Source organism: Salmo salar, unplaced genomic scaffold (genome assembly GCF_905237065.1).
Source record: "Salmo salar unplaced genomic scaffold, Ssal_v3.1, whole genome shotgun sequence".
Classification (NCBI taxonomy): Eukaryota; Metazoa; Chordata; class Actinopteri; order Salmoniformes; family Salmonidae; genus Salmo; species Salmo salar.
The window spans coordinates 183,004-198,870 of record NW_025548472.1 but is presented as its reverse complement, the minus strand read 5'-3'; the positions used below and the strand labels follow the sequence as shown (position 1 = coordinate 198,870).

Here is a 15,867-nt window from a genome sequence, read left to right as displayed (position 1 = left end):
TATGTCCTGGTTCCTACCTGGTTATGTCCTGGTTCCTACCTGGTTATGTCCTGGTTCCTACCTGGTTATGTCCTGGTTTCTACCATACCTGGTTATGTCCTGGTTCCTACCTGGTTATGTCCTGGTTCCTACCTGTTTATGTTCTGGTTCCTACCATACCTGGTTATGTCCTGGTTCCTACCTGGTTATGTCCTGGTTCCTACCTGGTTATGTCCTGGTTCCTACCTGGTTATGTCCTGGTTTCTACCATACCTGGTTATGTTCTGGTTCCTACCTGGTTATGTCCTGGTTCCTACCTGGTTATGTCCTGGTTTCTACCATACCTGGTTATGTCCTGGTTCCTACCTGGTTATGTCCTGGTTCCTACCTGGTTATGTCCTGGTTTCTACCTGGTTATGTTCTGGTTCCTACCTGGTTATGTCCTGGTTCCTACCTGGTTATGTCCTGGTTCCTACCTGGTTATGTCCTGGTTCCTACCTGGTTATGTCCTGGTTTCTACCATACCTGGTTATGTCCTGGTTCCTACCTGGTTATGTCCTGGTTCCTACCTGGTTATGTCCTGGTTTCTACCTGGTTATGTTCTGGTTCCTACCTGGTTATGTCCTGGTTCCTACCTGGTTATGTTCTGGTTTCTCCACCATCTGAGTCTTGACGAAACACATGATGTCCTTATAGATCTCCCGGAGCTTCTCAAAGTCCCCACACTGAGGAGGGGCCAGGACAGGACTGGAGACACACAGAGAGAAGTGGTTGGTAATGAATCAACAGCAGGAAGAAAGCATTATTCTCCTGTCACACCAGTCCTACAGTACATCAGAGGACAGAGGAGCAGGGAAAGGAGACTGAGTAGGGAAGGTGTTAAGAGAGAGAGAGAGAGAATTGGGACAGTCTCAAGAACATACTTAAATCTTAAATCACATTGGATGAGAAAGCCAGGAGGTCCCTCCCCTCTGACCTTCTCCTCCAATGGGTTTCGAGAAGGAGGTGAGGAGAGAAGAAAGCCATTGAGATTCCCCCATTGTTATCCTAATGGACTATTCCTACAGTAAGGCATGACAGAGGTGTAGGACTGGAAGAACACAGAGCAGGGGGGATTATTAACCTCTCTTGGGTAGGTATTTTCACATCCGGATGAAAAACGTGCCCAAAGTAAACTGCCTGTTACTCAGGCCCAGAAGCTAAGATATGCATATAATTGGTAGATTTGGATAGAAAACACTCTAAAGTTTCTAAAACTGTTAAAATAATGTCTGTGGGAATAACAGAACAAAACAAAATTCAGCCTACTACTGTTTTCAATGGCTCTCACTTTTATTATAAGGCGAAATCCTCCCAGATTGCAGTTCCTAGGGCTTCCACTAGATGTCAACAGTCTTTAGAAAGAGTTTCAGGCTGGTTTTTGGGAAAATGAGACAGAAATTGTAGTTTATCTACGTGTCTCCCATTTTGGCTGTAGTGTTTCCAAGCACGTGGAAGAGAGAGAGCGTTCTTTGGTATTTTTCTCCGGTAAAGACAATAACGATTCTCCGTCTTAAAATTGTATTGTTTATTTACGTATTCGGGTACCAGGGGCCTGTTGCACAAAAGTAGAATTAAGACATCCGGGATAAATGACTCAGCTGAGCTCAATGAAGCCAAAACATGTGCGTCCAGGCTTAATTGGTTGCACAAAGACCAAGCCAGGATGAGCAGACACGGATTCATTAAGCCAGGTGAAACCAATCCTGGATAGGTGCGCGCTCACGGCTCACTCAAATAGACCCCGCCACAGATCACAGATTAACTGATTTACCATGGCAACTAGAGCCGCGTACTTTTCCCCGTCGGAAGCACAAATCCTCATGGAGGCATACGAGGAGGTAAAATATATAATTAAGAAGAAAGGCAACACCGCCACAGTGATAAAGCAAAGAGAAAAAGCGTGGCAAAGTATTGCAGACCGCCTGAATGCGTAAGTAGTGCACAATTACACAGTCACCGCTCCGCTGAAACATCACAATTACAATTCAAATATTTAATTCACATCTCCAAAAATGCAGTTGTACTGTAATTATGAAACGGTTAAATTTTTTAATTGAAATGCACTGCAGATATGAGTGAAATTGTGTAAAGTAACTCCATCACACTGTATAAAGCTATGATAGATTTTTTGATATTTTTACTGAAAACAAGACAAAAATACCAAGTAATTTTTTGCAGTGTGACTCCATTAAATGTGTGTGTGTGTGTGTGTGTGTGTGTAGATTAAACATGAACGGGCCAAAACGGACATGGCAGCAGGTCAAAATCAAATACAAGAACATTCTGCAGAATGGTATGGTCCCTGACTAATATTTAACAAAGCACAAGCATATATTGTACCCAGAAGGTGCCTGCTCACACATTGTCTGTACTGTTTTAGCAGTGAAAAAGAATACCCACAGACAAGGCACGGGTGGTGGGTCACCAAAGGCTGACCTTACCCCAGCAGAGGACATGGCCTTGGAGCTAAATAAAGGCAGGCCCGTCTTAGAGGGGATCCCTGGGGGGGAAAGAGACGAGCATAGGTTCCTCCCAAGATGCCACCCGCTTCATTCAAGGTATGTCCTTCCATCTCTACATGGGATACAACCACATTCATATTGAATCAATTTGGACTGTCTGACTTTGGTTTACCTATTGCCTTGCAGTGTCTGGCAGCACTGTGTTCCTGTTAGAGCCACCAGCACAAGCACCAGACGATGCTGATCCAGTGAGTACTCCATCAAAGGCATACTGTAGGCCTGGCATGTCTTGTCTACTAGCTTCAATATGAATCCGATTAAATGTGATAGGGTGAAGGCCCCAGTGCAGCAGCAACAGCACATGATGGAGACGATGATGAGGAGGAGACCATCTCTCTGGATTCCAGAAGGCATGAGGTATCATGTTAAGACTGTGAAAGTACTATTTACTCTACAATGGTGAGGAGTCCTCATCAAAATCAAAAAATCTAATTTCTTTTACAGGACCCAGATGCTATACAGTGGGAAAACCAGCCTGGCAACATAGTGCGTATTAATAAAAGGACACCACATCCTGCCAAATTCCAGCTGCGCTAATTGTATTGTGTTCACAGAGCTCACAAGCTATCAGAAAGTTGTATGGCAACCACCTCCGGCGCCAAATAGAACTGGCAGACATAGACATTCAGTACAAGAAGAAAAAGATGGAAAATCTTGCACTGGAGTCCGAAATAAAAAGAGGACAATTAGGAAACTGGACCTTGAAATAAAAAACTTGAGAGGGAGGTGAGATATGCCTTCAATGTACACTGTATGCTAACTGTAACACAAATGTATTAATCATTATTTTTCTTTCCTCCCCAGCTCCAAGAAGATGACACAGCTCAAAATAAAAATTAGGTATATTCTCGTAAAGTCAAGTGAGCCATGACATATGAGCTCTTATTGTGAGCACACAGGACGGTGGCATCTTTCTAAGGTTTTTTTATTTTCCCAGCAATCAGTACAACCAAGTCATCGTTATAAGGCATCGCCCTCTTTTGCCCACCCCCCAGCACCAGGTGTGGCCACTAGCCTATATGAAGGCCCAAAATTGTGTGTTCCTTTCTGCTCTGACAATGGCATGCCCATTCGTGCGAGATGTGGTGGATGAAGAAGCACTTGTGCTGAGGAGAGCCTTCAGGCGAGAAAGGGTCTTCAGGGACCGGTTGGACCCACTGGCCTTCCCTGATGACCATCTATATGAAAGATACAGGTTTTCTGCAGATGGCATCAGGTATCTATGCAGACTACTGGGTCCCAGGATTAAGCACCGCACTGCACGGAGCCATGCACTGAGTGTGGAGCAAATGGTTTGTGTGGCCTTGCGCTTTTTTTCTAGTGGAGCCTTCCTGTACTCAGTGGGGGATGCAGAACAGCTGAACAAGGCCACAATTTGCCACACAATAAGGAGTGTGTGTCTGGCTATCAAAGCATTAGCAGATGTCTTCATCTCCTTCCCTGGCCACAGAAGACTCTGTGACATCAAAGAGGAGTTCTATAGGATTGCAGGTAAGAGGATCTACAAATTACAGGACAACTGTTAACACATAGTAGGATACTCATTACTTTGTGTGACAGGTTTCCCCAATGTCATTGGTGCAGTGGACTGCACACACATAAGGATAAAAGCCCCCTCAGGTGCCCATGAGGCCGGTTTTGTGAATAGGAAATCCTTTCACAGCATTAATGTTCAGGTGAACATAACTTTTTGATATTGTCCATTGACGAACACTCTGCATTGCCAGTGATGTGCATTGATTGGTGTAATATTCCTCATCTTATGATTTCAGATGGTCTGCAATGCTGACTGTGTGATCAGCAATGTTGTGGCAAAATGGCCTGGCTCAGTCCATGACTCCAGAATCTTTCGGGCCTCTGAAATCTATCAGTGCCTATCACAAGGTAAGCCACACAACCCCTATTTATAACCATCATGGCTGTGTCAAGAATATCACTGTGTTTATGAGGTAGTAATGATGAGATTTTGTGTTGACAGGTGAATTCTCTGGTGTGCTGCTGGGAGACAGGGGGTATGGCTGCCAGCCTTTTCTCCTGACACCTTTCACAGACCCCCAGGAAGCACAGCAGGCCTACAACCATGCCCATGCCAGGACCAGGGCCAGAGTTGAAATGACCTTTGGCCTCCTGAAGGCACGCTTTCACTGCCTTCACAAATTAAGGGTCAGCCCTGTTAGGGCATGTGATATTACTGTGGCTTGTGCTGTCCTCCACAATGTGGCCTGCCTGAGGAAGGAGAGGGCCCCCAGAGTGCCACCAGCCATGGACTGGGACAATCCGGCAATCTTCCCTGATGACGACAGTGGTCGGCTGCTGAGGGACCAATATGTGTTGAATTATTTTAGTTAGTATGTGTGCTTTCAATTTTGGTTAAATATGTCCTGCGGTGGCAGAGGAATTGGGTTTTTTTTGGGTTCGTTTTTTACGAATTTGGCCTCTTATGATGTTTGTGCGGTATACTGTGTGTAATACAAGGCTGCAGGGAGGCTACTGCATCCATTCATTTGTCTGTTCAGTTGATGTGTATGGATTTGTCCTGCATTTATTTTAGTGTGCAGACATGCAGGGTGTGTTATATACAGACCTTTGAATGTGTATGTATCATTTTGTATAATATGCTTGGATTCTGTGCTTTCCATCTTGTAGTCACTGTGACTTCAGTTTCGAAAGGAGCTGATGGTTTACCTGCTTTGTTTTGTCCTTATTCAATAAAGGAACATAATGTTACACATTGTGTTTTTATATTCATATGGAATGTGTATTTGTTTATATGACAGAGTACTAGGGCCACACTGAAGAAAAAGGATAAAGTCATAAATTTATGAGGCTGGTTCTTTCTGCAGAAAAGCTACATATTGTTTTTACAGTTTTGATACTTATGACAATGTGATACTTAATATTCTGGCACATCAGCATGTCTTTGTTTATGAAACCATACTGAAGTACAATTTCACGAAATGCCCCACATCTGTCATTTTAACAACTGTCCTCCTTTAAAACAACCGGTTACAATATTATTACTTGTGTTTTTTCCCCTCTGTGGCCCTAATATTCTATCATTTTATATATAGCCTTATAGTCTATGGGAAACTGTAAATTATCTAATGATAGCAACATAATCTAAAAATTATTTTTTATCCAAAATCATTGAAATTAATGATCACAAACGTTTAAATAATGACAGTGGGTCTAGTTATGTGATAACAATGTATAGTGAGCAGTGAAATAACTATTGGTTTCCATTTGTGGTGACTGCTGACTGACATTAGGGATGAGATTAAATAGATCCTGGAATTTAGCCTGGTCTGGAGCAGGCTAGCTCCACAGAATAAATCTCCATGGTAATTTATACCATAACATATCCTCCTGCCCCCTATCCATCTTTAGTGCAACCGGATTACGGATCAATTGAGCCAGGATCACCAAGATATCCTGGCTTAATCCCTTATCCTAGTTTTGTGCAACAGGCCCCTGAGGTTTGATTCTAAACGTTGTTTGGCTTGTTTGGAAAAGTTTATTAGTAACGTTTGGGATTCATTTTGTATGCATTTTGATGGAGGGAAACTGGGTGGATTATTTTGAGTTTTTATGGATATAAAGAAGGACATTATCGAACAAAAAATACCATTTGTGATGTATCTGGGACCTTTTGGAGTGCCAACAGAAGAAGATCATCAAAGGTAAGGCATTTATTATGTCGCTATTTCTGACTTTCGTGGCACACTCACTATTGAGTGGAAACAGATCACATGTTTTTCCCCTGTTCCTCCTGTTCCTGCCCCTGTTCCTCCTGTTCCTGCTGTTCCTGTCCCTGTTCCTGCCCCTGTTCCTGCCCCTGTTCCTGCCCCTGTTCCTGCCCCTGTTCCTGCCCCTGTTCCCCCTGTTCCCCCTGTTCCTCCTGTTCCTGCCCCTGTTCCTGCTGTTCCTGTCCCTGTTCCTGCCCCTGTTCCTGCCTCTGTTCCTGTCCCTGTTCCTGCCCCTGTTCCTGCCCCTGTTCCCCCTGTTCCCCCTGTTCCTGCCCCTGTTCCTGCCCCTGTTCCTGCTGTTCCTGCCCCTGGAGGTTCTTACCAGGGACTAGATGAGGGAGGAAGGATGGAGAGGGAGGGAGGGAGGAAGGAAGGATGGAGAGAGAGAGAGGGAGGGAGGAGGGAGGGAGGGAGGATGGAGAGAGAGGGAGGGAGGGAGGATGGAGAGGGAGGGAGGGAGGGAAGGAAGGAAAGGAGGAGGGAGGGAGGGAATAGGTTCTCACCAGGTACTAGATCAGGGAGGGAGGGAGGGAGGGGATAGCTTCTTCCTGCCAGTATTAACATTAGGGAAGATGGAGGCAGAGGGACTTCATGTGAACCTCGTTCCCTGCCATTACATCGGTGTGTGTGTGTGTGTGTGTGTGTGTGTGTGTGTGTGTGTGTGTGTGTGTGTGTGTGTGTGTGTGTTATCCAGGGCACGTCAGGGTCCAGTCCTTAGTTGAGGGAGACCTAATTAAAAGTGAATTCTTAATGAGCGCTGCTCCAAAGCCACCACCTTTACCCTCTCTCTCTCTCTCTCTCTCTTCCCCACCCTCCCTCTCTCTTCTCTACCCTCTCCTCTCCCCCTCTCTCCCTCTCTCCCCCTCTCTCTCTCTCTCTCTCTCTTCTCTACCCTCTCTCTCTCCTCTATCCTCTACCCTCTCTCTCTCTCTCCCCCTCTCTCCTCTACCCTGTCTCTCTCTCTCTCTTCTCCCCCTCTCTCCTCTACCCTCTCTCTCTTCTCCCCCTCTCTCCTCTATCCTGTCTCTCTCTCTCCTCCCCCTCTCTCCTCTACCCTCTCTCTCTTCTCTCCCTCTCTCCTCTACCCTGTCTCTCTCTTCTCCCCCTCTCTCCTCTACCCTCTCTCTCTTCTCCCCCTCTCTCCTCTACCCTCTCTCTCTCTTCTCCCCCTCTCTCCTCTACCCTCTCTCTCTCTCTCTTCTCCCCCTCTCTCCTCTATCCTGTCTCTCTCTCTCTCTCTCTCTTCTCCCCCTCTCTCCTCTATCCTGTCTCTCTCTCTCTCTCTCTCTCTCCTCCCCCTCTCTCCTCTATCCTGTCTCTCTCTCTCTCCTCTACCTTCTACCCTCTCTCTCTCTCTCTCTCTCTCTCTCCTCTACCTTCTACCCTCTCTCTCTCTCTCTCTCTCTCTCTCCTCTATCCTGTCTCTCTCTCTCCAGGACCAAGTACAAACCCTCCAACCCAAACAGGTCTGTGGTGTTGATGGTATACTAAACACAATGATAAAATATACAGACCATAAATTAAAATAATATTTACTGTGGAATCTGTGTCAACAGCCTTCTCTGATAAATCCTCTGCAGTATCATCAACATCAGACTCCAGCCTTTCCTCAGTGGAAAACAGACAGACCATGTATCCCTGCACAGCCTTATTGACAAACAGACGAAACAAAAACAAAGTCTTCCCATGTTTTGTTTTTTGTCTCCTGACCCCTCCTGTCTCAGCCTCCAGTATTTATGCTGCAGTAGTTTATGTGTCGGGGGGGCTAGGGTCAGTCTGTTACATCTGGAGTATTTCTCTTGTCTTATCCGGTGTCCTGTGTGAATTTAAATATGCTCTCTCTAATTCTCTCTTTCTGTCAATCTCTCGGAGGACCTGAGCCCTAGGACCATGCCTCAGGACTACCTGGTATGATGACTCCTTGCTGTCCCCAGTCCACCTGGCCGTGCTGCTGCTCCAGTTTCAACTGTTCTGCCTGCGGCTATGGAACCCTGACCTGTTCACCGGACGTGCTTGTTGCACCCTCGACAACTACTATGATTATTATTATTTGACCATGCTGGTCATTTATGAACATTTTAACATTTTAACATCTTGACCATGTTCTGTTATAATATCCACCCTGCACAGCCAGAAGAGGACTGGCCACCCCTCATAGCCTGGTTCCTCTCTAGGTTTCTTCCTAGGTTTTGGCCTTTCTAGGGAGTTTTTCCTAGGGAGTTTTTCCTAGCCACCGTGCTTCTTTCACATGCATTGCTTGCTATTTGGGGGTTTTAGGCTGGGTTTCTGTACAGCACTTTGAGATATCAGCTGATGTACGAAGGGCTATATAAATACATTTGATTTGATTTGTTGATTTAAAAAATAAAATAAAGCTTTTGATTCAATTTGGCAAAAGGGTCTGCTATACAAATGGATGAAAAACGTTGTTTGTGTACATGGATTTTATAATATTGTATGTTTATCTCCCAAACACCAAGTGAGCAGTTAAAATGAACAATATAAACAAAGATTTCTTCCCATAGGGCCGTGGGGCGAGACAGGGATGCAGCTTGAGCCCCACCCTCTTTAACATATATATCAATGAATTGCCGAGGGCACTAGAACAGTCTGCAGCACCCGGCCCTCACCCTACTAGAATCTGAAGTCAAATGTCTACTGTTTGCTGATGATCTGGTGCTTCTGTCCCCAACCAAGGAGGTCCTACAGCAGCACCTAGATCTGACAGACCAGGGCCCTGACAGACCTGGGCCCTGACAGACCTGGGCCCTGACAGACCAGGGCCCTGACAGACCTGGGCCCTGACAGACCTGGGCCCTGTCAGACCTGGGCCCTGACAGACCTGGGCCCTGACAGACCTGGGCCCTGACAGACCTGGGCCCTGACAGACCTGGGCCCTGACAGACCTGGGCCCTGACAGACCTGGGCCCTGACAGACCTGGGCCCTGACAGACCTGGGCCCTGACAGACCAGGGCCCTGACAGACCTGGGCCCTGACAGACCTGGGCCCTGACAGTAAATCTCACTAAGACAAAAATAACAGTGTTCCAAAAAAGGTCCAGTTGCCAGGACCACAAATACAAATTCCATGTAGACACAGTTTCCCAAAAGTACACAGAAAAACCGATACATACCTCAGCCTAAACATCAGCACGACAGATAACTTCCACAAAGCTGTGAACCATCTGAGAGACAAGGCAAGAAGGGGCCAGTCCTACTGCTATACTGCTACTCAGCCCAGACTCCCAGTCCTACTGCTACTCAGCCCAGACTCCCAGTCCTACTGCTACTCAGCCCAGACTCCCAGTCCTACTGCTACTCAGCCCAGACTCCCAGTCCTACTGCTATACTGCTACTCAGCCCAGACTCCCAGTCCTACTGCTATACTGTTACTCAGCCCAGACTCCCAGTCCTACTGTTACTCAGCCCAGACTCCCAGTCCTACTGTTACTCAGCAAAGACTCCCAGTCCTACTGCTATACTGCTCCTCAGCCCAGACTCCCAGTCCTACTGCTACTCAGCCCAGACTCCCAGTTCTACTGCTACTCAGCCCAGACTCCCAGTCCTACTGCTACTCAGCCCAGACTCCCAGTCCTACTGCTATACTGCTACTCAGCCCAGGCTCCCAGTCCTACTGCTATACTGTTACTCAGCCCAGACTCCCAGTCCTACTGCTACTCAGCCCAGACTCCCAGTCCTACTGCTATACTGCTACTCAGCCCAGGCTCCCAGTCCTACTGCTATACTGTTACTCAGCCCAGACTCCCAGTCCTACTGCTACTCAGCCCAGGCTCCCAGTTCTACTGCTACTCAGCCCAGACTCCCAGTCCTACTGCTACTCAGCCCAGACTCCCAGTCCTACTGCTACTCAGCCCAGGCTCCCAGTTCTACTGCTACTCAGCCCAGGCTCCCAGTCCTACTGCTACTCAGCCCAGACTCCCAGTCCTACTGCTATACTGCTACTCAGCCCAGACTCCCAGTCCTACTGCTATACTGTTACTCAGCCCAGACTCCCAGTCCTACTGCTACTCAGCCCAGACTCCCAGTCCTACTGTTACTCAGCCCAGGCTCCCAGTCCTACTGCTACTCAGCCCAGACTCCCAGTCCTACTGTTACTCAGCCCAGACTCCCAGTCCTACTGTTACTCAGCCCAGACTCCCAGTCCTACTGCTACTCAGCCCAGACTCCCAGCCCTACTGCTACTCAGCCCAGACTCCCAGTCCTACTGCTACTCAGCCCAGGCTCCCAGTCCTACTGCTATACTGTTACTCAGCCCAGACTCCCAGTCCTACTGCTACTCAGCCCAGACTCCCAGTCCTACTGCTACTCAGCCCAGGCTCCCAGTCCTACTGCTACTCAGCCCAGACTCCCAGCCCTACTGCTACTCAGCCCAGACTCCCAGTCCTACTGCTACTCAGCCCAGGCTCCCAGTCCTACTGCTACTCAGCCCAGGCTCCCAGTCCTACTGCTACTCAGCCCAGGCTCCCAGTCCTGCTGCTGCAGTCTGTGCATGCTTGTCTCTCTCTTTCTCTACCAGGTTCCCAGTCCTGCTGAGTAGCTGTATAGCTATGGTTGTCTCTCTCTCTCTCTCTCCCTCTCTCTCTACCAGACTCCTGGGCTGAGTAGCTGTATAGCTATGGTTGTCTCTCTCTCTCTCTCTCCCTCTCTCTCTCCCAGACTCCTGGGCTGAGTAGCTGTATAGCTATGGTTGTCTCTCTCTCTCTCTCTCTCTCCTCTCTCTCTACCAGACTCCTGGGCTGAGTAGCTGTATAGCTATGGTTGTCTCTCTCTCTCTCTCTCTCCTCTCTCTCTACCAGACTCCTGGGCTGAGTAGCTGTATAGCTATGGTTGTCTCTCTCTCTCTCTCTCCCTCTCTCTCTACCAGACTCCTGGGCTGAGTAGCTGTATAGCTATGGTTGTCTCTCTCTCTGTCTACCAGGTTTTCACTCTGAATAAAGTCTAATTACAGTGACTCATTAGGGCGTTAATATACCGATGGCAGAATATTCTGTCTGTATGGGACCTACTTTACTGAATGTTTAATACTGGCCCAATGACTCATTTGGTGTTGTTGAATACATTATAGATTGGTAACGTCGCTGCCATACTGGAATAGATAGCAGGACAGTGCCCAAGGCTGGTTGGCAGGATTATGTGAATGTGACTTCATGAATATGTTCAACTAATGTATGTATATGTGTTTTCTGGTGTTGAGGAGTCGGAGGCCTGTATCGAATCTCCCATTCCTCTCAAAACATTTTGAAAAATATATTGCTCAGTAACTCACTGCCTTCCTTAAGACAAACAATGTACACGAAACGTTTCAGTCTGGTTTTAGACCCCACCATAGCACTGAGACTGCACTTGTGAAGGTGGTAAATGACCTTTTTAATGGCGTCAGACCGAGGCTCTGCATCTGTCCTCGTGCTCCTAGATCTTAGTGCCGCTTTTGATACCGTCGATCACCACATTCTTTTGGAGAGATTGGAAACCCAAATTGGTCTACAGGGACAAGTTCTGGCCTGGTTTAGATCTTATATGCCGGAAAGATATCAGTTTGTCTCTGTAGATGGTTTGTCCTCTGACAAAATCAAGGTTCCGTTATAGGATCACTACTGTTTTCACTATATACACTCAGCAAAAAAAAGAAAACGTCCTCTCACTGTCAACTGCGTTTATTTTCTGCAAACTTAACATGTGTAAATATTTCTATGAACATAACAAGATTCAACAACTGAGACATAAACTGAACAAAGTTCCACAGACATGTGACTAACAGAAATGGAATAATGTGTCCCTGAACAAAGGGGGGGGTCTAAATCAAAAGTAACAGTCAGTATCCGGTGTGGCCACCAGCTGCATTAAGTACTGCAGTGCATCTCCTCCTCATGGACTGCACCAGATTTGCCAGTTCTTGCTGTGAGATGTTACCCCACTCTTCCACCAAGGCGCCTGCAAGTTCCAAGACATTTCTGGGGGGAATGGCCATAGTCCTCACCCTCCGATCCAACAGGTCCCAGACCTGCTCAATGGGATTGAGATCCGGGCTCTTCGCTGGCCATGGCAGAACACTGACATTCCTGTCTTGTAGGAAATCACGCACAGAACGAGCAGTATGGCTGGAGGCATTGTCACGCTGGAGGGTCATGTCAGGATGAGCCTGCAGGATGGGTACCACATGAGGGAGGAGGATGTCTTCCCTGTAACGCACAGCGTTGAGATTGCCTGCAATGACAACAAGCTCAGTCCGATGATGCTGTGGTACACCGCCCCAGACCATGACGGACCCTCCACCTCCAAATCGATCCCGCTCCAGAGTACAGGCCTCGGTGTAACGCTCATTCCTTCAACGATAAACGCGAATCCGACCATCACCCCTGGTGAGACAAAACCGTGACTCGTCAGTGAAGAGCACTTTTTGCCAGTCCTGTCTGGTCCAGTGACAGTGGGTTTGTGCCCATAGGCGACGTTGTTGCCGGTGATGTCTGGTGAGGACCTGCCTTACAACAGGCCTACAAGCCCTCAGTCCATCCTCTCTTAGCCTATTGCGGACAGTCTGAGCATTGATGGAGGGATTGTGCGTTCCTGGTGTAACTCGGGCAGTTGTTGTTGCCATCCTGTACCTGTCCCGCAGGTGTGATGTTCGGATGTACCGATCCTGTGCAGGTGTTGTTACACGAGGTCTGCCACTGCGAGGACGATCAGCTGTCCATCCTGTCTCCCTGTTGCACTGTCCTAGGCACCTCACAGTACGGACATTGCAATTTATTGCCCTGGCAACATCTGTAGTCCTCATGCCTCCTTGCAGCATGCTTAAGGCACGTTCACGCAGATGAGCAGGGACCCTGGGCATCTTTCTTTTGGTGTTTTTCAGAGTCAGTAGAAAGGCCTCTTTAGTGTCCTAAGTTTTCATAACTGTGACCTTAATTGCCTACCCTCAGTAAGCTGTTAGTGTCTTAACGACCGATCCACAGGTGCATGTTCATTAATTCTTTACGGTTCATTGAACAAGCATGGGAAACGGTGTTTAAACCCTTTACAATGAAGATCTGTGAAGTTATTTGGATTTTTACAAATTATCTTTGAAAGACAGGGTCCTGAAAAGGGGGCGTTTCTTTTTTTGCTGAGTTAATAAATTACAGAGATTATTATTTACTATATATATATATATATATATATATATATATATATATATATATATATATATATATATATATATATTCATTTTACCTCTTGGGGATGTCATTCGGAAACATAATCTTAACTTCCACTGCTATGCGGACGACACACAGCTGTACATTTCCATGAAACATGGTGAAGCCCCAAAATTGCCCTCGCTAGAAGCCTGTGTTTCAGACATAAAGAAGTGGATGGCGGCAAACGTTCTACTTTTAAACTCGGACAAAACACAGATGCTAGTTCTAGGTCCCAAGAAACAGAGAGATCTTCTGTTGAATCTGACAATGAATCTGGTGTAACGCCCTGACCATAGAGAGGGGTTTTTTGTTTTTTATTTTGGTTAGGCCAGGGTGTTACATTGGGTGGGCGTTCTATGTTCATTTTTCTATGTTTTTGTAGTTCTTTGTTTTGGGCCGTGTGTGTGGCTCCCAATCAGGCACAGCTGTAGTTCGTTGTTGCTGATTGGGAGTCACACATAAAGGAGCCTGTTTTTCCTTTGGGTTTTGTGGGTGATTGTTTCTGTTCAGAGTGTTTCCTAACAGGACTGTTTTGCCGTCGTGTTTTGTTCATTTTTGTAGTGTTCTCTTTGTTCTAATTAAATTTCAAGATGAACACTAACTCCGCTGCACCTTGGTCTACTCTCTTTTCCGACAGCCGTTACATCTGGATGGTTGTACAGTCGTCTCAAAAAAAAAAAAACTGTGAAGGACCTCGGCGTTACTCTGGACCCTGATCTCTCTTTTGAAGAACATATCAAGACTGTTTCAAGGACAGCTTTTTTCCATCTACGTAACATTGCAAAAATCAGAAACTTTCTGTCCAAAAATGATATAGAAAAATTAATCCATGCCTTTGTCACTTCTAGATTACATTACTGCAATGCTCTACTTTCCGGCTACCCGGATAAAGCACTAAATAAACTTCAGTTAGTGCTAAATACGGCTGCTAGAATCTTGACTAGAACCAAAAAATGTGATCATATTACTCCAGTGCTAGCCTCCTGTTAAGGCAAGGGCTGATTTCAAGGTTTTACTGCTAACCTACAAAGCATTACAAGGGTTTGCTCCTACCTATCTTTCCGATTTGGTCCTGCCGTACATACCTACACGTACGCTACGGTCACAAGACGCAGGCCTCCTTATTGTCCCTAGAATGTCTAAGCAAACAGCTGGAGGCAGGGCTTTCTCCTATAGAGCTCCATTTTTATGGAATGGTCTGCCTACCCATGTGAGAGATGCAGACTCAGTCTCAATCTTTAAGTCTTTATTGAAGACTCATCTCTTCAGTGGGTCCTATGATTGAGTGTAGTCTGGCCCAGGAGTGTGAAGGTGAACGGAAAGGCTGGAGCAACGAACCGCCCTTGCTGTCTCTGCCTTGCCGGTTCCCCTCTCTCCACTGGGATTCTCTGCCTCTAACCCTTTTACAGGGGCTGAATCACTGGCTTACTGGTGTTCTTCCATGCCGTCCATGGGAGGGGTGCGTCACTTGAGTGGGTTGAGTCACTGACGTGGTCTTCCTGTCTGGGTTGGCGCCCCCCCTTGGGTTGTGCCGTGGCAAATCTTCGTGGGCTATACTCGGCCTTGTCTCAGGATGGTAAGTTGGTGGTTGAAGATATCCCTCTAGTGGTGTGGGGGCTGTGCTTTGGCAAAGTGGGTAGGGTTATATCCTGCCTGTTTAGCCCTGTCCGGGGGTATCATCGGATGGGGCCACAGTGTCTCCTGACCCCTCCTGTCTCAGCCTCCAGTATTTATGCTGCAGTAGTTTATGTGTCGGGGGGCTAGGGTCAGTCTGTTATATCTGGAGTATTTCTCCTGTCTTATCCGGTGTCCTGTGTGAATTTAAGTGTGCTCTCTCTTTCTCTAATTCTCCCTCTGTCCTGCTTCCTCCCCTCCCAGAGGACCTGAGCCCTGGGGCCCTGGACCATGCCTCAGGACTACCTGGTATGATGACTCCTTGCTGTCCCCAGTCCACCTGGCCGTGCTGCTGCACCAGTTTCAACTGTTCTGCCTGCGGCTATGGAACCCTGACCTGTTTCACTGGACGTGCTACATTGTCCCAGATCTGCTGTTTTCAACTCTCTCTCTCTCTCACCTGCTGTCTTTAACTCTGAATGCTCGCCTATAAAAAGGTGCTGACCTGTTGCACCCTCGACAACCACTGTGATTATTATTATTTGACCATGCTGGTCATCTATGAACATTTGAACATCTTGGCCATGTTCTGTTATAATCTCCACCCTGCACAGCCAGAAGAGGACTGGCCACCCCTCATAGCCTGGTTCCTCTCTAGGTTTCTTCCTAGGTTTTTGGCCTTTCTAGGGGAGTTTTTCCTAGCCACCATGCTTCTACACCTGCATTGCTTGCTGTTTGGGGGGTTTTAGGCTGGGGGTTTCTGTACAG

At 47.1% G+C, this 15,867-nt stretch overlaps 1 protein-coding gene across 2 annotated transcripts in view; it reads right to left on the bottom strand.

The window, feature by feature from the left end:
• The window catches only part of LOC106590959 (stimulated by retinoic acid gene 8 protein homolog), a 50,226-nt gene that overhangs the window by 6,946 nt on the left and 27,413 nt on the right, over positions 1 to 15,867 (bottom strand). For both annotated transcript variants that reach the window (XM_045712417.1, XM_045712418.1), the window contains one exon: positions 615 to 726. In XM_045712417.1, coding sequence (XP_045568373.1) covers positions 615 to 726 — 112 coding nt within the window. The remainder of the gene's footprint in view (positions 1 to 614; positions 727 to 15,867) is intronic.